This window comes from Scomber japonicus, chromosome 2 (assembly GCF_027409825.1).
Source record: "Scomber japonicus isolate fScoJap1 chromosome 2, fScoJap1.pri, whole genome shotgun sequence".
NCBI classification, from domain to species: Eukaryota; Metazoa; Chordata; class Actinopteri; order Scombriformes; family Scombridae; genus Scomber; species Scomber japonicus.
Window position 1 is genome coordinate 15,614,430 of NC_070579.1, and position 25,531 is coordinate 15,639,960.

The 25,531-nt window shown below is 38.7% G+C and overlaps 1 protein-coding gene across 1 annotated transcript in view; it reads left to right on the forward strand.

Moving 5' to 3' along the window:
• The window catches only part of nr3c2 (nuclear receptor subfamily 3, group C, member 2), an 80,291-nt gene that overhangs the window by 22,547 nt on the left and 32,213 nt on the right, over window positions 1-25,531 (forward strand). The window contains exon 3 of the mRNA XM_053331279.1: window positions 23,845-23,972. Within this exon, the coding sequence (XP_053187254.1) occupies window positions 23,845-23,972 (128 nt within the window). The remainder of the gene's footprint in view (window positions 1-23,844; window positions 23,973-25,531) is intronic.

Consider the following 25,531-nt stretch of genomic DNA (forward strand, 5'->3'; position numbering starts at 1 on the left):
TTTGAAGAATAGTTTGACATATTGGGAAATAAACTCTGCTTTCTTGCCAAGAGTTACTGTAGGTGAGAAGTCTGACACTACTCTCATGCCTGTACAGTGAATATGAAGCCACAGCCAGCAGCTGGTTGTCTTAGCTTACAGCACAAATACTTGAAGTGTAGGAAAACAGCTTGCCGCAGTTTCTCTCCAAAAGGTAAGAAAATCCACCTACCAGCACCCCTAACACTCACTAATTAACACATTGTATCTTTTAAAAAATATGTACAAAAACCGAAGTGTAAAAATGATCTCATCTTTATGTGTGGCTACGTGCTGGACTAGGCGCAGTAACTTTCTTAAATATTTAATTCAATCATTCTTTGTCAGCTCCTTAGTTTTGTCAGCTCCTTAGTGGCCAAAACTATTACTGAAACATTTTAGTTTTGATGCAGTTTCCTGCAAGTGAACCTGCTGACAGATGTTTTATGATGATTTATGGTCTAGTAGTTGAAACTACTTCCATCTCCAGTAACTACTACAGTAACATACTGCTTATACACAAATGTTCCTGCATTACCAATCTAATGATATCATATATAATAATATATCAGTCAGGGGGACCTTACCACTACTTTCGCTTTCAGACTTTTAAACTACATTTTTCTCTCTCAGAACCGGTTTTCACGATGGGTTGTCTGACCATGTTAGAAATCAAATGTGCTTCTAGTGCTTTAGTGCCTGCGAAAGTTGTCACTCAAAGGCGACTGTCACAGATAGGGAAGGGGGACACTGAGATAATGGAGTATATCTTAATAATAGTGTTGCCCTCGGTCAGTGTTATGGCTCTCCCGTTTGTCACTCTGATGGCATCGACACTACAGGGTCAACAGGCTTACCTGGCTAAGCCCACTAGCATACATCCATGAGCATGCTACATTGATGTGTTGCCAGAACGTTTCAGGTGTAGCTCGTGCTCTAGAATTAATGCTCTGCACATTGGAGTAAGTAGATTATTAAACTATTTTGACAGTAATTGTTAGGATCAGGAGCATACTAAACCGAGGAAAGACGTATACCGGAATATCCTGTCCCAAACGACAAATACACATACTCTAGCACTTGATGAAGTCTTGCTTATGTATAATTATTTTAAAAGAAACACATTTGATTAAGTAACCTGTGTGTGTACCAAAAATAATTCCAAGTCTTTCATTATGAGTGTTTCAGAATACAGCATAATTGTTGTATCAGGAGAAAACATAGAAATTAATTTGTGGTTGGACCTTAGTGTAGGAGAGCCCGCACAAACATCAGAGTGAAACTCACAATGTACACAACTATTGGAAAAAGGGTTCAAAGCCCCACCAAGCACAGCAAATGCATGACAACGGATTTCTTTTTTTAGATAGTGTCAATCTATTTTGAGAGATGGGTAATGATACAGTACAGACACTGAAGGACATTCAAACCTGTCAACTCCTCTTTCTTCACACCTCATTGGTCAGAGGGAAGATGGCATTGATGAAAGGTCGTGGTGTCTCTGATTAAAAGAGAATATATTCAGCTAACCCACGGATGGCACAGGGTACTTGCTGTTAATCAATGGATTGGGTTGAATTGATCTGATCTGTCCTTACAGAGTTGAGCTTGCTGTGCCTCCAGTATCTGTTAACCCTGCAGTGCATTACAATCAGATTAGGTTCTTGCACATAAAGGAGCATGCCAAAGGGAGGGTTACAGCACGTTCATGTGTGTCACCACACCTCTATACTTCATTACAAGGAAGAATGAAGACAATCCCTGTCCTGATGCTTTAGTTTGCTAAAGGTGTTTCTCTAAAGAAGAAATTGAATCAATCATGTATACAGTACATGGCCTATATAGCCCAGTGAATATCACATACTTTCTGTTTAATATCATGGTTATCAGATTTCAAAAGTTGAGGCACCAGAGATAAATACACTCTGGAAAAAGTGTTTTTAACAGTTTCTGAATATCACACTTCTACCAGTTTTCTGTCAATAGCTACACTAGTTGCTAATGTTCTTCTCTGGGCTTAAATTAGGGTCATATGTAGTGCAGCTGTGTATCAGTTTATTTGAACATGAAAACATTTTGTATGAATACATTCAAATGTGTGAATGTGTAAAAATGTTTTGATGAAATTAGTTCAAATGTTTGAATGTGTAAAACATACCTGAACAAATAGAAGAGACGTGTTCATGCATTCACACATTTCAGTGTGTTCATACAAAATGTTTTCACATGTTCAGATAAGCTGAGACACAGCTACAATACACATGACCCTAATTTTAGCTGATATTCTTCCAAGATGATTTTTACTCTTCCATAAAGTGACTTCACAGTCTGTATTGCTGAGAAAAGAGAGGTGTAAAGCCCCATTAGCATAACATTTGACTTACAGTATAACATTACTTTGCAAACATATGACAGAAAGTACTTTAGGTGGAACACATCTTGAAATCTTAACTTAAGCAACCATAAATGCACAAGAGAATGCAAAAAGAAAGCAAAAGAATTTATATCTTCAGTTGGAAACAATTACAGTCTTATGTAGGCCTGGGATCTATGAACTATATGTGTTTATTTGAGCTATTTCAATTATTTAAACAAAGGATGCTGTGTATGTCAAACATGTAGACTTGAGGAAAGACATTTTTGAAATTATCGTAGCCCATTTTCTGTAATATAATGGACACAAAATCACATTCTTGAGAAAAAAAATGTCGTCATATAACTGTCCCTTTCAGAGGACACCATGGGAGGTGGTTAAGTGACTTTCAGCATAAATAAGAGATTGGGAATATCTTAATTCAATGTGAGCTTCCTGTACCGATTGTTATCATTTATGATAGGAGGAGGACATAAAACACTGAACAGAATTAAGCTATATCTTTTCTTTGTTTGCTGAGACAAAAGTGCAATAATGTTCATAATGATTATAGAATAATAAAAAAAGTTATTACTTATTCTATGTGTGTACACTATAAAAGACCTAAAATCTTAAGCCTACATTTGTCAGTTATTACTGAAGCCGCATAAAACTAAAGCACTGAAACAACTCCAAGAAGTGTGTCTCATTTGGTTTATGTCAATGTCCTCAAAATCTGAGATTTACAGTAAAAAGTAATTGCGAGGAAAAGAGATGAGGGAGAAAGAGATAAAGAGCTGCATAGGAAATGGACAGAGAGGAAGAGAGAGAAGATGATCGGAGATAAGCACAAAAGGGAACAAAAGGGCAGAGGGAAAGGGCATGTCTAAGTCCCCTTTCAATTTATTCTATATTGTTCATTGCAGATGACAGATTTCAGAGCGGAAAGTCTCAATGAAGTGCCACATGACCACAACTAATCCCCACACATCAACCCACACCTCATTGAACTTATCCTCTTCTTTTTAATTACAGGAAAATCAGATTATCCAGAAAATGAATCATGCTCTATAATAATCAAAGCATTATGTTTGGGAAGATGGACATTTCTTTATGCCATATGTGACTACAATTATAGTTGCTTTAATAAGATTAGGGTCAAGTCCTAATGAATTGTTTGTTGTTCTTGTGGTGCATTTGTAGCACCAATAAAAAACATTAAGTCATGCAAAGTATGCTGTTTATTTTAAACAAGGGGAAGTAGCCTTTACAGTAGATGCCTGAAGGGAGTGAGGAATGTAATTCAAACAAAGTCTGTCGTCCTTCCTGTCATCTTTTCCTATTGGCTGGTAGCCAGTGACTTGGGAGACATTGCCACTAACTGCATGCATCAGCCTGAGATGTTAAACATGTCTAAGCCAAAGTCTGTCTTCCTTCCACTCCAGCTGAGCTATTACAGACCAAGATTTTGTTCATTTGACATTTTTTTGAGTTGAGAATTCAAAGAAAGCCAAAACATCAACCAAACTTAAGCCTAGAATTACATTGAGAGATATCAGCAATCGTTATGATGCTACATATTTCAGTACATTTTATCACCAAGTCTGACCTCTCTTGATATCATCAGAGAGAGAGAGACAAGAAAGAAGGCGGATACACAGCGCGATCGCTGCTCTGCACATTGAACACAGCTCAGACAAGTGACTCTACTGTTTGGAAAGGAAGAGTGAGTAGACAGACCAGACAAACTTGGCAGGAAGACTGGGCTCACACAAGAACGTAGAGGTTTGTTCCAAAATCAATGCGGCCTACTAATATTTGATTCTCCAAAAAATTGAGGCTTCCATTGTTAGACACACAAACACACTCCAATTGCAAACACTGCTATATAGATAGCTACAGTGTAAACTGGTGTATGCATACAAGTGCCCTGCAGATGACATCACGTAGAGGACAAATTAAAAGTAACTTCAGTCTCATTTTTTTCATGTTAGGGAGAATAAATGAGGTGTGGGATTTGGTAAATAAATAATAAATAAATAAATAAAATAAAGCCCCTTCAATGATTATGTTTCTTGAATATAAAACAGTCAAACATTGCAAACTACCAGTCAACCACAACACCCGTGTACAGGATGAGTAATACATAGAAAGAGGTCAAAGCATCCGTTTAATGGCATATTATATGTTATACCGTGATGTGAGTCATTTGTTTGTATTTAATGTGTTTAATTCCAATGTTTGGAACTCTACTTTGTGTTTACATGGAATACTGCAGTTGTCCTCATCCACCAGGAATTTCTATTGTCTTTCCTTATGACAATAAATAATAAAACTCCCTTGAGACATGCTATCAGGTTTTAGAAATATGGGTATACTACAGCATTAAATAAAAAGACTTCAGTAGATTTGCCTTTGACGTTATACCTAAATGAGGAAAGCTCATCAATGAAAACTGCTTTAAGGTGCATTGGCCAGCCCGTACTCTTCTCACTGACTAGCTGTCTCACTGACTATCGCACTAACCTTTTAGTGAGTGAAGATTCATAGTGCAAGGACGAAAGTTTCAGTTACCATTTACCAATAGGACTGGGAGGAATCGGACAGGGTTTACTAAAAGTAATACATATAAGTAATAAATGCACATTCATTCCTGATTAGATTATAGCATCAAAGGACAAATCTTACGGTTAATCATCTGACTGATGAGAAAGAGGTTAAATGATCATTGCATGACAGGTTTCCAGAGTTAGACAATCTTTCCTCATCATACCATGGTATTTTCTTGCTGTACAGTGTTTTGGCATCTAATGATCCTTAAATCTCATGTACCTATTACTCAAACCGGTCCCTCCTCGTTTACATTTATTCACCGTCTTAACGGTACCTGAAACAAAACGCACCACCAACGCAGTGCTGTTTTTGGTCTGAATGCTCCTTAATGCTCAAGATGAAATGTGTTGGAAGGTGCCAGCATCCTTGGATCTCACATAATAAATTGAAATTACTTTACTCTCTACTATGGCTTAAGCTCTCTTTTGAGCGACTAAAGAAGTTGGGGATATTCTAATCACACATACAATAAACCAAAAAAAAAAAAAAAAGCTTAAATCTCCAAAATTCTATATGAAGGTGAAATATTTTCAGCTGACTGTCTGCAGAGAGTAATAGTCAATAAGCCGCAGAAAATGATTAGAAATTATTGCTTTTGAGATTCCTTGAGACTGCCTTCATTACGGCTAATTGGATTGAATGGTGCCCACTCATTGGCCTACATTTATACATTTACATCGTATTTAAGGCGCTTAATCTGAATGGCACTGATATCATGAGACTGACATTTAAGCTCTTAAATCTGGAGGATGTTATAAGGGTTTTAGAGGGAGAGAGAATGAGAGTGAGGGGGAGGGAGGGAGAAAGAGATGGGGAAGGGAGAGAGACAGGGTGAGGAAGCAGAAGAAAGAAACCAGTGAGAGGGTCTCAGTGACTGTGTGCTCAGAGAGACAGTAAAGCAGAATGACAGTGCAGGGCTTTTGTTCGAAAGACTGCCAGCATGTCAATTCAGATGTAACATTTTTATCGACACCCTCTTCGCCGCAACCTGACAGGCGGGCAGGAGCTCAACTTTTACGTTCCACACCAGAAGTTCAGGGTTAGTGAAAGAGGTTCCCTTGGCAAACTTTGGAGGAAGTCTTTCTTTTTTCCCCCTGTTGTCTGCTGCTTAAGGGCGTGCAGTGTTTATTCACTTGACCTAGAAAAAGCTGGTGGTGTAACTGCACACATATTCTGAATTCAAAGAAGTCATTTCTGATTTTATAATGGAACTGTATACAGTGTGTGGAAGCACAATGTACTGTATAAGCTATTTACTGCATTATTGTTGTCTTTAGAGGATCTCAGGGGGGAAAATGGTTTGTTTCTTTGGGCTTGCAGAGTAGGCAATCTGTTAAAATTGTGACACTTAAAATAAATAGTTGTGTGCAACTTGTGGATGGTCCTAATCTTTAACCTCCCTTGATTCCTTTCTCATGAACTTACAAAACTTGCAAAATCATAGAACACTTAAAAATAGAGCTGAAATGATTACCTAACGAATCAAACAGCTGATACGTCAAAACTTTAATCAAATAAAAAATGTAAATGTGAATATGTGCTGGTTTGTGTTGGTTGAGTTTATTGGGGTGGTTAGTAAACTACTGTAGCTGGCCTAACTCAACACTAACACACCAGCCAGTCAAGAACATGCTAGCACTAGTCATAATAGGTCTTAAGACTTCTGTTATCTCTGCACTGTGCCGTTTACTCCCCACTGGCATTTTTGTTCTGAGGATTATTCATCATTTCACTCAATAAATGGTTATCAAAGGGAGAAAAACTCTTAGAGCTAAAACAGCTTCCTAACTTGTATGGGCTAGTGTATTATCTTGGTTGCTAACAGGACAATACATTTCTCATAACTCTGTGTCTGCAAACCATTCTTTGTGGAGTAGTTTATATTCCAACAAATGAGAGTTAAATAAAAGTAGATGCTGCTAATAAGCTATGATAGCTTGCTCCATTTTGGACTTTCCAGCTCTCCAATCAAAGCCCCCTGGGAACAGCACTTTTTTTCCAATGCACAGTTCCTGAACACCAAATATATATTATTAGAATTTGATACATTCAGTCCAGAATTAATGGGGCACCATCTTTGAATGCAGTATCCAGCTCTCGTTAAAAACCACCAATGCTTTCCTCTCAGGTCAACACTGTCAAGGCAGCTTGATATTGATTGCAATTTTGCGTGTCAAAGCTAACAAAAAAAGATTTATGCTGATTTTCTTCATCCAAATACACTGATTGCAGCCATTCTACTGAAATTGTAACTGCAAAATGTCAGTGTATTAAATGTTTTGTATGGCCTCTATAATGAAAAAAAATCTTGGACTGTTGGCCAATAAGACATTGCTGTCACTTGTTGGAAATTGTAATGGATTTTTTTTTTAACGTTTTGTAGACCAAACATAATTTAATCTAATTTAATTTGGTTACTGTGTTGCTAAAACTTGCATTAAAATAATCTTAATTTCTATTATAGCATTATAGTATTGAATTTTTAGTTTCTCAGCTTCGGCACACTCAGTATGTGCTGCCTTTCAATGAAGCCGCTGTTATATTTAGTCAGTTTATAGCACTACCTGGCTGTAAACAGAAAGTGCAGCAGATTACAACACAACCATCCATCTGGACATTAATACACAATAGAAACCCAAAGCTTTTTCACTAGCCACAGACAGACTGCGTCGTTCATTGCAGGGCTCAGTTTAAGCCTCACGACATACATTCATCCAAATTCACCAGACTGAGCAGGACAGGGAGTTGGGAAAGATTCCTTTGATGTCTAATAAGCAATTATTGATGTCTCACCACAATATACTCACTAATCCTGAACAGCAAGTTGTTTGACGGCTTTATTCACTGCTAGTACTTTATATTGCCTTTGACCACCTCAAATGATGCAAGCGTTCCATATTGATCCTGTGCCGTGTGTCTTATGTTTGTTTGCCGATTGCTCAATAATCCAATTATTGCAGCCTAGCTTTCTCTGAGCTCCATGATGTGTAAAGAGACACTTTTCTAGCATGCTGAAAGACAGATGAGTGAGAGAGGAAGGGATGGGGGAAGAGAAGAAAAATGGGAAAGAGAGAAAACTCTGAGAGCCTGTGTAAGATAGCCTATGTGGTAGAGACAAAGACATAAAGGGAAAAAGGGAGAGGGAACGAGTGAAGGAGAAAGAAACCACTGAGGGACTCTGTAGCTGTGTGTGTGTTCATGTGAGAGAAAGAAAAAGACAGAGAAAAAAAGAAAAAGAATAGAGGAGAAAGTCGCAGCCAAAGTTGCCTTTAAAAATGCACTGACCTTGTGCACTTCACATTAACCTCCCTCTCCAAGAGAATTAGTCTGTATCATTCACACTCCATTGTTCCTAACTGTGCCAATTGATTTTAGTGGACCAGAAACAGGGAAATTGAATCTCTTGTTACTCGGTCAAAGACCAAGGGAATACATGCTAATGCTGCAGACAGACCTGAAACAGCCAATGCTCACTGTTAGTCCACTGTTGTCTCTATGGATAGATTTGGTGTGGCTTGAATGGCTCCCTAGGGTGCAAAACTGTTTGAACAGCTTCATAAGCTGTGGCTGCATCTAAACACTTTCACTTATCTTCCTTGTGTGCTGGGTTTCAAAGACAGGTAAGGAAAGAGGACAGAAGCATACAGAATGGAGGAACTAATAGTTTCAGTGAATGACATGCAGCATCATAACATTGTGCTGCACCGTGGCAGCCGTTCTTACCCTATTAAATCAGCAGTGAGTGTATTACTTCTGATTGATGGCCGAGGGCGAGGAGCTCAGACAGATTCATTTACGCAGCATTTGCTCCTCGTTAATAACAACTGATGCTATCACAACAAAAACAAGTTTTCAAATAGTCCTTTTGTACATTCAACTCAGGCACAAAGGGCTTTGGGGTGCAATGAGTTTAAAGAGACAGTTCAACTAAACATATATGGATTTTTTTAATGCCTCCGGTATACAACAGAAGATGTAAGACTCCAGCATGAGGCTAATGGTAATGTTTGGCTCCACGATGCAACAAATGGCTTTAATCCACATAAATTAGAAGAAGTTGCTCAGCAGGAGGCAAAGATTACAGGGATAATGCACGCAGTGTGTGCTTCAGAAAATAGGGAAGACATGGAGGAGTAGGGAGGCTCTGACAGAACGGCTGAGGAAGCATGAGTGTTTAAAGAGGGACAGTGCAGCTGGTTTAAGGACCTGTCAGCAGCATGCCAAAGTTAGCCCTTTACAAAAAAAGGTGGCATGAGAGGAAGGTCAAATTAAATCAGTGGAGAAAGTAGAAGAAGGAGCTCAAACACTCAAAATGCTTTGTTTGGTGAAAGTTGCAGAGCTTAAAAAACTTAAATGATGTGAAGAAAATGAAGAATACAATTTTATAGGTTTTCTGAACAGGTTTATATATCCAACATGCTTTTGTGAATAGATCCTAAGAGCATAGTTAGATACAGTGGAGACACCAGGACACAAATAAAATCCAGACATGAAAAAAATATAAACACAGTCTACAAATCCCTGTTTCTTTGTACATCCAGCGGGGTTAGCCAGTTTCTGATTTATCTAGAACAGTAAAGAATCCTTCATCTTAAACCTCAAAGACCATGTGTCTGCAGCACAGCAGCAAGGCCTTACAGGTTTGGGCCTTTTTGGATCTTTGGAAGTCTTCATTTTGTCAGGCTATATACACAGAAAAATATGCTTATATATATGTGTGTGTGTATATGTGTGTGTGTGTGTGTATATATCTATATATATAGACACACACAGATATATACATATATATATACACGTACGCTCAGTGAACATGTGCAAGGCTATAAACCGTAACATGTACGCGTAGGAGCAGCAGGTGTTAAATGGAAATTATGACCTCTGTTTCCCTTGGGGATTTGGTGGTGACAGATCTGTTCAGAGCCGCCTGGCACTTCTTCTGAATTTACAGTAACCAGAGTTTGTATGCTTTGGCCAGGGATCCCAGTGAAATGGGAATGCCTTACACTCTAACATGGCTGTTATGACAGGCTTTCTCATATAAAGCCTCTGTGGACAGACAGACCCTGGGGGCAGAGTACATAAAGAGGAGTCACTGGCACATTTAGAGGCCGTCAACGTGCTGCATAGTATACGGTGTCAGAAATCTGGCTGTTGTGTGCCAGTCAGGTCTTCACAGAAGGTATATGCTTGATGTGAGATTGACAGACATCTTTCCCAATTTCACCCATGGCTTTGTATCACTCAGAAAAAACAATTACGCTCTATTTCCTCTTATAAAGCTACTCATTAGCGCTGACGGGTTTCGCAACATGAAGCAGAACAGTGAATAGATAGAAAATGTAGAACTACAAGCTGCTTTTCTGCTGCACAAAGCTGTGTTTCAATAGGGAATCCTTTGTTCACTGTGTAAATCCCCATGGCCTCCTGTTTAAGAGCTCAGAATGTCACTTGAGACTAAAGTCCTGCTCACAAAAAAGTAATTAAAATATTTTTTAAAAGCCACTCAGGTTGGACCATGAGTAGTCTTCTTTGAGAAAGAGATCCATCTTGAGAAAACTCAGGTCTTTAATATTGTCCCCTATAGGCTTCCATATATATATGTGTGTGTATATATATATAGAAATGATTTTTAAATAAATAAATACATATATATTAAAATTATCACATAAACTTCATCATCATTTTTCACATCTGTGTTATTTGAGTAAAACCTGAAATGAAAATCCAATAACCCAATTTGCATTTTAATTTTCACTAGCAAGGGTGTGCTATGACCATATTAAAATGGAAATGGGAAGCTTTTTGACATTTATCGTATCCCGCTGTACAGTGGACAATATTCAACTGTTTTGAAAATTCAGATTTGAAAATGAAAATTCAATATAACAATGTAACTTGATTTTATGCAAGCAGTATTACATGAATAGAGCATCCACTCAACTAGCTAATGCTAGGACCATGCAAACAGCAAACTAAAATAGATTTTAGTGTTTTATGCAGACAAAACAAATCACAACGAAGGCTCAGGCTCATGAAAATCTAACTTACTGGCTGTGCTCAGGCTTAAGCTAAGTAGTAGTCTTGTCAATTTGACATTTGATTGGCTATGCTAGCCAATAGTCGCCCCATCTGCGGTTACAATACGTAATAAATGTTCCCTCATGGGCACAGGGAGTGTTATTTTGAAAATTGACTGGATTCTCTTATGTTGTTCCTGTGTCTGACCTCCTGCTCAGCTTGATCTGCTCTGTGCAACTTGACAGTAGTGCCGTGGCCTTATGAAAGTCAGAACAAACTTTTAAATTAGGCCTTGTTGGCGAATATAAGTGAAGATTTGGCAACTGGATTGCTTGTTTCTCATCTCTGAATTGTTCAGAAACAGATTTTGGAGAACTGCTTAGGTGAAATAAGTGAAAGTTTACACCGTTGACTGTAGTTGAACCTTTCTGTGGGAATGGTGTCTCGCCTACAGAGAATGACTGATGTCCCAACTGAAGACTCGCCTTGACGACAGGACTGACAGATCACATTTTCATCTTTATTTTATCCCAAAAATGCAATAGAAGTCTTTGAAAATGAAATGTCAAATGCTGTTTCAATTTTCAAATCGTTAGAAAATGGCATTTTAACTGTGAATTAAATATTGCTAGCATAAATGGAAAATTAAATTACACTGTTTATATTGAATTTTTATTTTACTTAAATAACACATAGAATTACATTTTCATTTTCAAGTTTACATTTTAGTCCCCTATAGGCTTCCATACAACAATAGTATCACAGAGGATACTGTACATTCCCCTCCCTTCTACACCTGAGACCTATCTCTCATTCTTAAATATTTATGCAGTGATCCCAAGATGTCATGTATTTACCCTAATCTTCGTCGCTTCAAACACCTCAAACAATGAGACGTAGTGTACACACAAGAGGAGAGCAGCAGAGAGGGAGAGGAATGAAAGAAAACTCTGAATCAACAGTATTTCCCTTAGATGGAAAATGTGGGAGATATTCTGAGCCCCAGGAGTATTTGGTTGGGCAAATGTTTTATTTGAACAGGGCATCTTTGTGGCAAAGCCTGATGTTATAATTTATATAAAGGGCAGAGTGAAGGGAGTTGCAACATTGTGGGAAATGTGTGTATTTGTGCCTGCAACTGTACGTTGATATATTTGCACACATGTGACTGCTGGCCTGAAGGAAGAGGGCAAGGATGGTTCAGTCAGATGATAAGCAGCACATAACATTTAATTTCCGTGATGGATATTACTGTTCAGCTTCTTTAACAGACTATAAATATTTTAAAGTGAAGCAGATTCTATGAGGATTTATAATCAATAATACAATATTAGGGCTGCAACTACTTATTTTCTTCTTAACAGTTAATCTGTTAATTAAAAGCTTGGTCTGTATGGTAACAGATAGAGAAAAATGACAGTTTATGCTCAATGTTTTACCTTTGATTGTATCATATTGTGACAGTTTAATCTATTGCTGGTGGAAATAATGATTATCCAATTAGTTTCGAGATCAAATGACTATAATCTTTAAATTCCATATTTTGTCAGAACAAAACAGATAAAAGCACATTTATATCAAATACTATAGCATAGGAAAAAAGTTACAAATCCTCACATTGGAGAAGCTACAATAACCATAAAATACATATTTTTTTAGCATTTATATTTCATGAATTATAACATATCAATTAGGACTAATCTTGTCAGTACAATGATATTATTTGATAGTTTTACAAAATTCTGTCCAAATGAGTGATACTAAATGATATATAAAAGTGTATCTGATGTGAAGTGCTAATTTTAATGTTATTGTTAATTTCATTGAATATCAGCTATGTAATTTGATTTTTCATACATTTTCTATTTCATTGTTATTTATTGATGGGAAATATTTCAGTTTTAATTTAAAGGCTGTCAGAGTCACATGTGGATTTAAGAATACAATTAAATATTTCCTCTTGCTATAGAATGGTCTGACTGCATCTCTCATTGCCCTATTCCCTGTACTCCTCCAGTGTGCCTCACCACTGCTGACATCTCTGGGAGTGGCTGGCCGAAAAAGGTGACATGGGCGCCTGCTCTGAAAGGGCAGCCACATGCATCACTGCAAATCTTTCACCTTATTAAATATACATCAATAGTCAGCCATACCTGTGAGGCAGTGCTCACCTGAGTCAAGGTTACGATGACTGATGTTATTTTTAACCTCTTGTTTTGAACAGGAAATTGTGTTTTGGGCTACAATATGTGTTGCATCTAAGTACCAACTGTGATAATACTGGCAATAACTAGGTTAAAAAAACAAAACCTTTTTATTTATTTCAGAATCTTGATTTTCTGTTATCATCTCTTTCTTCTTTGTGCAACTTTTTTTTTTTTAAAACTGGTGTTAAGGCAAATCTGGGTAATGCGTGGAGATGGCCAAAACCTGGTGCATTCCTCATGAGAGGGATGTAGGAGGAAGACATAGCTGTAGCATGAGAGCATGTGTATAAAAAAATATCAGCTCTATATATCCTTTTTCAAGAAAGCTGTACAAACTGAGATCAGTCAGAAGTTGTGTTTCCTCATTCTTACGGCCAATCTGGTCAAATTTCAAGTGGTGCACAACTTTGCCTCTGAGAAAATTGAGAAAGGATGATCGGGTTCGTCAGGATGCACCTGCTCAGATTACAGTGTAGGCTGACTTCATCACTTCAGACGGTGAATTATACACAATATTTGTTTTCACACTGAATAGTTAATACGGAACATTAATACTGACAGCAGCAACAAAATCAAAAACCTTCATCATCATAATGTTTTGTCATCTTTGCTTCTGGTTGAAGGTGCATGAAAGCTACATATTGCACCTTTAATATATATTTTTCTATAATGAAAAACAGTATCACACTGTGGATCTCTTTACAGATATACTTCTTCACTGCTACCCTTTCTTCTCAGTCAAAATTATACTGTACAATATTTTCCCACTTAATATGAGACATTTGAGAAAAACCATTAATACTCATGGTGCACTGTAAGGACTAAACATGACTGTCGATCTAATATAGACTAAAGGTTTGGATTAAATTGTAGTTCTAGGCAGAGTTAAATTAGCTAGTAGGTAGATCAGACAGCACATGTGAACATGTTCCTTTGATAGTTCATTGTGCAGACCGAAATTTTCCTTTTTTGCAGTATTTTTTACGAAAACCTAATTGCGCTATGTCCCTCAGCAGGTGTTGCATTGTTCATCCAGTGGCCATCTGGGCCTGTAATCCTTTGGAGGTGAACACACTGAATTTGAAAAAGGTCATTGCACAGACACATTTAGTTTGACCAGATAGTGTGTGTGTGTGTGTGTGTGTGTGTGTGTGTGTGTGTGTGTGTGTGTGTGTGGGTGTGTGTGTGTGTGTGTGTGTGGGCGTGCATCTTTGCCCTCTAACCTTCTTTTTCTTTTGCATTTTGTACCGCATGTTGTGGGACCTTTTGTACTTATGAGGTCAGAATCTTAAAGTTGACCTTTTAGCAAAATAATGTCAAGCTTTACAATGAGCAGGGCTGATGCTGCTGGACAAATTGTAGTCATAGTCATAATCCTGCTGGACCATTCATTGAATTTGCTCTGAGTTACATTAATCTCCCATTCAGCAGCACTGAATCGCCATAAAAGTGCGATTTTATGTTGCGTTAATTGACCCAGCCTCTAAAAATGTAACTATAAAACAAGCGCCAATCTCCTTTTGTACGTGCAACTAAATCTCATTGTATGCAGAAGACTCTTTTAATGCAATAAACTGCAGAAAATGTACACTTTTTTATAATCACTCAGTTGTATAGTTCATGTTTCATTGGCACGTTGTTCATTACCTGATTGGCTCCTGATAGATGCTGTCAGCAGCAGTTCGGACTAAGTGGGTGATTGCAAGCAGGACTTCCACTTGGGTATACGACTGCCCGTCTGCTGTTGAACCTGTCAAATACTATAGAGCTGACTGGAGAGCAGTTCTCAGCAGTTCTTGAGCTAACATGCAGAATGTGCTGCCGTGGTGCTAACCACCTGGATCTGAGCCAACCAGGGACTTGGCTTGGGCCCCCATACACAGCCCACTTCTTTGGGTTGTGGTTTCATACCCTGTGACTTCAGTGAGCCACTCAACTATTAACTATACATACAATAAACACCCCAGGCCCATTTGGCAGACCCATAGCTAACTTTAGCTCACAGTATGGATGTTAATGTACAATGGTTTGTTTGTACAGTGCATCCCCTCTGCACACGCTGGACTTCTTGTCTGCTCTTCTTCCATGTTTGTCCCAGCAGAATTGTAAATGACTGGTGGGATTTGAGGATGATCGCATGTGACAGCTAATGCGTAGGGTTGCTGGCAACATGTGTCAGCGTCAGTGTACATTAACCTACATTCAGAGTGAGGCCTTTTTGAATCACATGGGAAAGGAAAAGGTCGCCTTTTGAATAAGATATTATTTGGCACGTTTCATTCCTCTGGACCCACAAGGCTTAGTTCACTTTTTTTTAAGGTTTTAGAATTAAAATGCCCACCTTAAGCTCATAGTATACTGTAATCTATGACTAGACACGTATTGTACTTAATAAGGTTAGGTCAAACCAGACTCAGCTGTGCGCTAACTGTTGCTAGAAAGTGGAGAACAGAGGTAAGGAGTGCGTGGCGTTGAGGTGGCTCAGGTCAGGGCTGATCCTTTAAAGATAATCTTCCTCTCCAGGGATTTGTTTTTCTCATTTGTCCTAGGGCCTCTAAGCTGAGTTTGGAGGTCACCTGCTGTACAGGCAACTGGCACACATTTGTACTGTAAGGAACCAGGTATTGCATTGAGCTGGTAGGAGAAAGCAAAGTAAGCAGTAAATAGGGTTAAAATGTGAACACAGCGGGAGACCAGGTCTAGAGTTCATCCATGCCACTGAAATAAAAGGATTTTGGGCTATAACAAAACCAGTTTTAGCAGCATAGCTTTGAAGTGGTCCATTCGTGTTTATGTTCGTGGCAGTAAGCTAGATTAGAGCACATTTTGAGCCTTGTTTCGCAAAGGTGGTGAAAACAGGCTCCCATTCGTCTATTTAGTTAGATTTGCGCCAACTACTGTGCTTATTTTTGTTGTTATCATGTAGGTTTATGTTGAGGAGGGAAATGTGATTTAAGTCACTGAGCTGGTATTTCATGTTCCTTCATGTGTTGAACATTTTGTGGTTATCATGGGCCTCCTGTTTGCATTGTTTCTCTATTTCCCATGCCTTGAAATCAACCTGATGCTCAACAACGTATTTCTCAACATGTCAGCTGAATTGCGTTCCAGCTGTTTTGTGGCTGTTTCTGTTTTTCGGCAAAGGTCTTCAATAACTCGCCGCTAAAAACAGAAACTTTAGGGATCAGCAACGGATCAGTGTGAGGAGCATGTGAGAACCTAAGTTCTTTTTAGTCGCTAAAGACACTTTTGTCGTTGTCGATCAAAGCAGTGCCGCAGGACTTGACGAGGAGATTTGTTGGGGCTGTTACAGAGCTGCATTAATGAATAGCAGGATTGTTTTACGGGGTTGAATTCAGAAGTATATTTATCTTTGCGTTATACTATATTTTTCAGATGCTTTTTTTTGTCCACCTCTGGTAGCATGTGACAACGTGCAGCTGTGAAATACATTTCTCTAAATGGAGAAAATTTTGGAGATCATCGAGCTACAGTACCAAGTGTGAGCTTTACACCCCTAAACCTTCTGCTAGGCATTCTACAGGCACATTTTTTCGAAAGAGCAGATGCATGATTCTTCTAAATGGAGTTCCTTGCATTATTGGAGATCAGGTTCATGCTTTGTGTGTAAATAAACTTTGTGGATTGCATATGGTCGAACTGAAGAAGTGGGCATGCGTTGACCCCATTGACTGTATAAGAAATGTTTGTTTTTCCTTTTTTTTGGCACTGTGCTGAAAGCAGAATTTCAAATAAGCACCACTTTTTACAGTTTTTGTGTGAAGTTTTGAAAAGTATGAAAAGCATGCAAACCAGTGAGCACTCGCCAGCAGCACATGAGCCTTCACACAGAGTTTAAGTATGTCATGCTGCACACTAACCATGAACTGAGCTTTGGGATCGCAATTGCATCCTGTACCTAATTTTATACTGTATGGATATGATCAGTCCCTCGCTGCCCTTGACAGGCATGAATTACGGGAGTTTCCAGCCATGATAATCCTCCCCGCCAGATAATAACACCCTGCCACATCTCCCTGAGATCCGTGCCTGCATGCTTTACCACTTAGCCAAAATACCTCGGGTGATTAATTTCATTCATTTTGTTTGACAGTGAGTGATTTAGATGAAGTTAAAATGGTCAAACAGCTCCTGCTAGTTATAACCAGTTGGGTTATACTCCTACTGCCCTAAAGGCTCCTTAAGGCCCCTAGGGCACTCAGCTGCTGCAGCTTACTAAAGAAGAGGTGAAAGTTCAGAATAGAGTGGCTGTGAAGTTGATGTTTATAGTTGCATTTGGAATGTAATGCCAGAGAAAGGTACAACTTTAGACATGTTCGGTGAGGGTAGATACGAACTGGATACTGTGTGTAGATCAGAAAGATACTGGAGTCTGTATCCGCCCATAGACCGAGCCTCTATCAACTCCCTGAAGGGGGCTGTGTTTGTGTGCAATTCTTGTCTCATTTCTTTGTTTACACTCAAAACAGTGGATTTATATGAGAAAGATAATCATGATTTGCTGTTATGGGGAAGGTCACTTAAAGTTTGTAGGCATAAGCCTTGGAGGCGAGACAACACAACAGCTTGGAATTTAAAACAAGGAGAGCAATGACAGCTTGGAATACAGATTCCATCAGACTACAAAATTCCCTTTTTTGTGGTGAAATATAATTTATATGATGGTGAATATTGTATTTTACCATAATTATTAACACTGCAGGGGAAAGTCACAATGTTTACTAACTCAAATGTACGAAACCCTCATGCACAACATTTTAAGGTTATACATTTTTTTCTTCAATATGTGAAGCAGCCTGTAGGAGTTGATTATACTGTAACCTTAACACAAGTGTAACACAACCCTGGCGAAGAGGAAATCTCATATTTCTGTATGCTCAGGTACTCTGCCCAATGCCAGGGTCACCTTCACCAGGAAAAATAAATCCCCAGTGGCTCTCTAACACTACCCATAAGACCTCTCTCCCTTTGAGAGGCGGTGAGTGGGTGTCAACCTAATGTTTATACTGTCTGCTCATGGTTATGTAAGCCATTTTGTCCTCTTTCTTTTTCTCTCTCTCTCTCCATCTCCCTCAGCTTGTTTAAACTAATCTACCTTTACCTTTCCAATATGCCAAGTTGTGTGTTATATAAATATCCTTTGAACGGGTCTAGCTTAAGGTTTTTCAGCATGCCAAAGTGTGTATTACATAAATATTGTAGGCCAGACTGTAGAGAGGTACTGTACCGTGGATGCTGTGTTTTTTTTCTTTCTTTTTTTTGCAGAGTCAAGGATGCTTCCCTTTCATGAAGGGCAAGTTCAGGGAGGCTGTGGTACTTGTCTGAACTATCCGTATGATAACAACCTCTAGAATGAACAGGCACAGACACACACACACACACACACACACACACACATAAACACACACACACACACACACACACACACACACACACACACACACACACACACACACACACACACACACAGATAAACACATTCACATACACATACACATATTTATCTTTACAGTGGGCGGCTGGCTCTACAGCAGTCTAAATACAGTACAGCACAGTACTGTACACATTACATACATGATGAGGACATTGTTTTTCTACACAACAGAACTCTCTCTGTGGTTCAGCTCCTTGTTTACTGACTCTGTCATGCTAATGTACTTATGTGGGTCACAGGGTTCATTCTTACCACGTGAGCCTTGCTTGTCCTCCATCATACAGCCATCTCACGGCCCATTATTCACCCATAATGATGTTATCTTGATAACCTCAGAATAACTACGGCCCCCTTGACTTCCTTTGTACAGTATCTCTAATTTGTCTTTTTTTTTTCAAATTCATGCTCTGTTTCTATGGCAACTAATTGTTCTAGTTATGCTACGCTTGGATGACTTCTGACCTTTTCTTGTGACCCATATTGACCTGTTTATGGTTAATGGAGATAACAGACTTAGACCTGCTGTGGTTTTGACAAAGTTCAAGAAAAAGCCCCTTTAAAAAAAGGGGGGGGGGGGGGGGGGGGGAAGAGGAACACTGCTTCGAATGACCGCTGTGATTATCAAGTGTAATGTTTATGGATTCTGATAAATCTTTGGCTTAAATAACCATTTTTCTAGATGTAGCTCTCGCTGATTTAGCATTCTTTCCGCAGCTGAGAGAGGGTGGAGATATTTGAACCATTTGGAAAATGCTCCCAGTGTGACATCCCAATTACTTGTAGAAAAACATGAGGCCAATTTTAACCCAAACATCTGTCCTGTAGTTCAGTCCTCACACATTTTACTGGGCATAGGGGGCCTCATCTGGCTCTAAGCTACATTTCTTTTCCTCTGTCATTTCATTAATATTTTTTGCAAGCAGCATGTTGGTCTGAGAAGCAGCGAAGAGGGCAATAGAGTCCGTGAGAGATACAAATTTCTGCTTGTACATTTTGGTGGGAAGAAACAGGCATTGTGTACTCACACTCATCTGTATCCTCATGGGAAATAAACAGCAACTAAATCAGTTGTTAGCTTTGTGTGTTATCTTTATAGATGAAAGGACATGGAAAACAATGAAACCGCTGCCCTGGGGTTTTTTGTAGGAAGGGAAAAAAGCAACAACTGGAGCGAAGAATGAGACCTTTGATCTATGCAGTCAGTCCCATTGAGTAAGTCTGAGACTGTACCCAGAAATAGAGAAGACAGAGGTTAAGACAAAAACGTTACTGTCCTAGTTCACAAAAGCATCCTGCACACAATTGCAGAACATGTTGGGGTTCAGTCACACATGTCATTTTAAAGATACTCTTATGGAAATTATTATATTCTTGTTGGACTGTGTAATGACGTTTCCTAAAATGAACCCCTGCACTACTGTAAATCAACATTATCTCTGCAAATGTGCCTGCTCTGTGGCTTTGTGTTTTCAGCATAAGAAGAAGGTTGACACTTTGGGTCTTCGTGCAAAAATTAACAGGTTGAACTGTCTGCTTTAACAAGATGTTTCTTCCAGTGCTACATCATTATTAAAGCTCTCATTGAAACAGACAGAAATTGCAACCTCAGAATATTTTAAACTGCAAGAATGACGAGCCAAACTCACTTAGTGTGGCCTAGTGGTCTAAAACACACACTACTTGACCGCAACGTCCCTGATTTGGTTCTGACTGGAGATGTTTGCTGCATGTTATCACTGTTTCTCTCTCAAACTCATTAAAGCATATTTCCATTATTATTTCTGCATATACTGTACACTGACTGCTGAAACTGCCTGATTTAGGAATGACTGGTAGCTTGTGTTTAGTTTTGGGCTACTGGCAGCCGTTGGTGCACAGTCACTGCAGCCTGGCCTGTCTGCTTTGGTTTCATAAGCTGAGAGAGTGAATGACCTATATACTTCTCTGAGGGAGGGGAAGTCACCTTGTTGGTGGACCAGCAGGCAGGCTGGCACGCAATGACAAGGTTTTCATGTGCGGCACTATTAAAGAGTTGACCACTGACTGGATATTAGAAGCATACTTGAGAGGGACTTCTCATATGCTACGCGTGTTGTTTTTGGCCATAAACTTTTCCGCTGCTATTTTTCTTGGCGTGGACTGTCTTCTTGTTAACACTGCTTTATGATGGTGTGAAAAGGCCAATGTATGGGGTAATATTTAGTAGATCAGCATACTGAAAAACACATCTTGACATGGATTGGATTTGTGCATGCACACACACTGACACACGCACGCTCACATTAGCTGGAACCATGGGGCCCAGTGCCAGAAAGATCTAGTCAGACAAACACCTCACCAGAGACTCCTCTAAGCGTCCTAACAAATTGAATGTGTGTGTAGATGGACAAGAGGGAATTAGATCAGTGGTCGTGATTGTATCTGAGTGTGCTGTTGCTGTACCCCTTTCCAGCTTGTCCCCTGGAGGAAATGTGTGTGCATGAGAGAGAGAGGGAGAGAGAGAGGGCAGAGAGACAGAGTGAGAAGGAGAGAGAGAGCTTGGCAGCTGGTTTGATGAAGGATGTAAGGAGAATGTTAACCAGACAATCACCTTGCATGTTATTGATTGAGATGGGAGAGAGGTAATTAGCACAGAAAAGAAGGGGAAGCTGAGGCCACTTTTAATGTTTTGATACATGGTGTTCTCTCTTTGTACCCATCTACATGTTGTGTTCTTTGTTGTGTGTTGTTTGTGTATGCGCATGCAGGTTAATGTTTTATCAGAGATTATACTGTATATCTTCATTTTTTTCTTGTGTATAGCCTTAATATTAACTGCATTAATCTTTTAATCCACTAAGAATGTGAATATATGTTAATTAGACCCGAGACTCAACTAATTCAGTGTCACTCCTCTAACAAAGGGCATAAATAAGCAGCCTATGCTAATATAGCCCGTTCCAATTTTACTCACATTATTTAGCTCCCCGCCACGTGCATGCATGGCGCCCCAGCCACAGAAATAATGATGAAATCATGTCAGGTTCCATACCAAATTATTAAGTATTCAGGTAGCATATTATTTTATATAAATCTACCTGTCACCCTCTATCTGTCTTATGCTTTAAATTTCCATTCACTGGTTTGAGAAACAGATTTTGTCTTAGTGTCCTTGGGTGTGCATTTGATTTAACTTCTGAAAAGCCTAATAAACAAGGCCTAGTATTTCAAGCCACTTATAGTAATTTGCAGTATAGTATATTGACATTTAATTTTTAAAAAAATGGTTGCTTTCAAGTCAAACTGAAACAGGAGTCAGAGTGTCTTTAGCTTCTGCACTGACATATTTTCCAGTGAAATGGAATATATGAGTGGTGTACAGTTACAAGAGGGATTTGAATCTAATCCTTCACATTTGATTGGAGTGCTAAAAAGTGGGCGTGGCTTTGTGAAAACAGCACAATACGGAGCTGCAGAGAGAAACCGAGCTGTGAAAGACCGTTGGCTTCCACAAACACACCTCACCCTCACCTGCATTGCTAGATCAGGACGAGGATGAGACTATGAAATTAATAAATTAGACCTCAAGCACATTCTTTGGAAATAAAAATAAAGTCTTTGCTCACTGATATAACACAGGCCTCCATCTATGATGTTGCCCTGCTTGCTAATATGACTGACAAGTCGTCAAATGCAGATTGAAAAAATTATGGGTGAGGTTAATCAGTTGCCCAAAGCCACATTTGATTGGAGACATTTTTGTTTACACCAGTGAGTTCAAGAAGAGTTATATCAAACATTTGAAAATGTTTACAGGAGACAAGACAGAGTTATTGATTAATAGTTATTGTAAAAAATACTTGAAATTTGGCATATACCTGATGAATACATCATGAAATAAGATGTAATTGAACAGTTAACCCATAGACACAGGATTAATACTAGGAAAATGTTGGAAAATTGCCCGTATTGCAATTTTTATTAATTGTCTATGAACTGATAAAGCTAAAACTACCAAAAACATTTAACCAAAATTTTAACCATCCCATCATCCAACAGCCTAGTGTCTTTAACTGGTTATATACTGCAATGGAATAGGAATAATATAGAAGAAGTGAGCCAACATAAGACTGGACATACAGTACTTACTGTACATGGATGTATTAAAAAAAAGGGTGGTTGGGTGTTACTATTACATTTATGGTCATTAAGATTAATCTGATAATTTACCTTGTATGTATTTACATATTGCTCAACTATGCTTTGTATGCACTGAATGAGTCTACATGTTCTTTCAAACGTGGCAGTTAAAAATGTCCTGGTGTGCCTCTTTAGTACCTGAATGTACAGTAGATAAACTACAGACAGACATCATCCATTACTGTTGACCTTTGAGACTCTTTACCAGGACCTGGATGGGATCATTTGCAGGAATGTGTAAACAGTAACTCTTAACTAATTGTCCCTATTTAATACTTTATTAGTAAGAACATAGTGTACATACTGAGTTGTAATGTAATGCTAATGTAGAAAACAGTCAGTAGTGAAAGCGGTAAATGATGCCAGAGTAAATAATGCCTGGGATCCGGAAGACTGCAGCGGGCTGTCATCAGATGTGTTGCCTGCTGGTTATGTCTCAATGTAAATAACAGCAACATGTCATGCTACTTACTGTACAGAACACGTCACTACTGATTCTCCCCTTTGGTCTTTGATCCTAAACTGGTTACATAACGTACACTATCATACAGGGAGATTTTCTCTTCATCATGCTTTGTATTATTTTTGTCCACCACTCAACACTTTTTTAAGTGCCTCACACTCTTCATGGCAGGGAAGGGTACAAGTGTTTTGGATCACACTTAAATATGACATCCTGCTCTGTGTCTCTTTGCTTATTGAATTTAAATAATCTCCTCTATAATTCTGTCATTGTCATCTCTGTAAGCCTGGTGAAGCTGTAAATCAGACGAGTGCAAAGCCCTCCTCTCTTGGTTGGCAGACATCTTTATGGCTAGCCACATTGTGCAGCTACTGTTCTGTGGGTCGTAAAACCAAAAATGTTTCACAATGTGTATCAGACTGTAACACAGTCAAGAAGGGGACAGTCTGCGCTGGCTTTTGTTGTTGACTTTTAAAAATTCTTTATTGATTTATGGCTGATCTGGAAAATGTTGTGTGTGTCTTTGTTGTCTTTCCAGTTCACCCCTGAGACAGCCATCCTCAACGGCCAAAGTGTGCCTGGTTTGTGGAGACGAGGCATCAGGATGTCACTATGGTGTCGTGACATGTGGAAGCTGCAAAGTCTTCTTCAAAAGAGCTGTAGAAGGTACAGTATGGCATAAACTAATGTTGATGTAAGATGCTACTGGCTACGTCTTGGCTGCAGTGGTTGGGCGTTAAGAGAACACAAGCAATGCCATCCATTAGGCAAACACATAGCAGCATTATCACTGCAAATACAGACAACACAGACAGAGAAATGCTGCAATCTTTAGGTAAAACTAGATAAAAACACATGTAATCAGTAACAAGGTAGATGAATTGCCACTTATCCTGTAATGTCACAATAATGTAATCAAGAGCCATGCAATTTCTTGGAATGAAATAACTGAATTGCACTGGATTTTTGAACATCATTGAGTAGGAGGAGTGTATTTATATGTATAAATGGTATCTATGTGTTGTTAAAGTGATAGAAACATTTCTTTTGGTTCAGTGTGTTGAGCTCTCTTGGTCACTGTACGTAAGTGCCAAACTGTAGTTATTTAAACTTTAATCTTAAATATATATTTGTATAACTATGGTGGAAGAATGCTTCAGATGCAGGACTAATTTTGACTTACACAAAATTTGGCTCATAAAAGTGTTGTCAAATAAATTTCATCAATATTTCCTTAAATGACAGCTGTAGCTTTCAAAATGTTATTGGCAGATATTCTGCTTCATGTATTTTCTATGGAGTACCGTATGCCAAGTAACTTTGTAAATGTGTGGCACAAACAGTTGCAACTTGGAAATGTTTATGAGAAAATGCATATAAATACAATACTCTGCTTTTGGTGTGTATCTCTTTTTCACCTTTTTTTTTTTCAAATCTTCTAACGGAACAGAGTTCAGAGAGCTCAGTCACAAAACAGCAAAGCAGTTATTTACACACCATATTTTTTTCTGATAACATTTGCAAGATCAACCACTAATAGATGTTGGGTTTTATTTACTCTTTAATGTTGTTAACAAGGGTTTGTGAATTTTATCTCTGTAGACCTTCTACATATTTATTATTTCCAAAAAACAGGCATTACATTTATGGACTGTGACCAAGTTGAGCGGCACCTCAATAAAAAAAAACATTCAGTAGGTAATTCTCCTGCAGCAGTCCTTTATGTTATATTTAGCTTGGGCCAAATCAGCAGCAGCCATAATGTGCTTTTCATTTTGTTGCCAGAGGCGTTGGCCTAACTCATTTAGATGAGTGTTTGAATGCAAAACACACTCTTACAGACCCAGTGCAGACGAAAAGAAAGAGAAAAAAAGCCTGCTAGTCAGCCGTCAGGCCCTCTAGGTGTTTTCCTGACCATTGGAGGAATTGCACTTGTTCCCAATCAAATCATGCCTTAATTTGATGATATTTACACACTTGTCATTATGGAGACCTGAAACCAGATTATGTGTCTGGGGTTATCGAATCAGATGCCATCGTTCTTGCTTTAAGCGTAGCCAGCAGAGAGCTGGTGGCAGACGCTGAAGATCTGACTTTGTGTGAGAGTGATAGTCAGGTGAAAAACACTCTATAGCCTGTGTGATTATAGTACTAAGACCTCATTTGTTTCTCATCTGATATATAATTATAATAAAATTGACTCATTGATTATGTATTCATGTTTA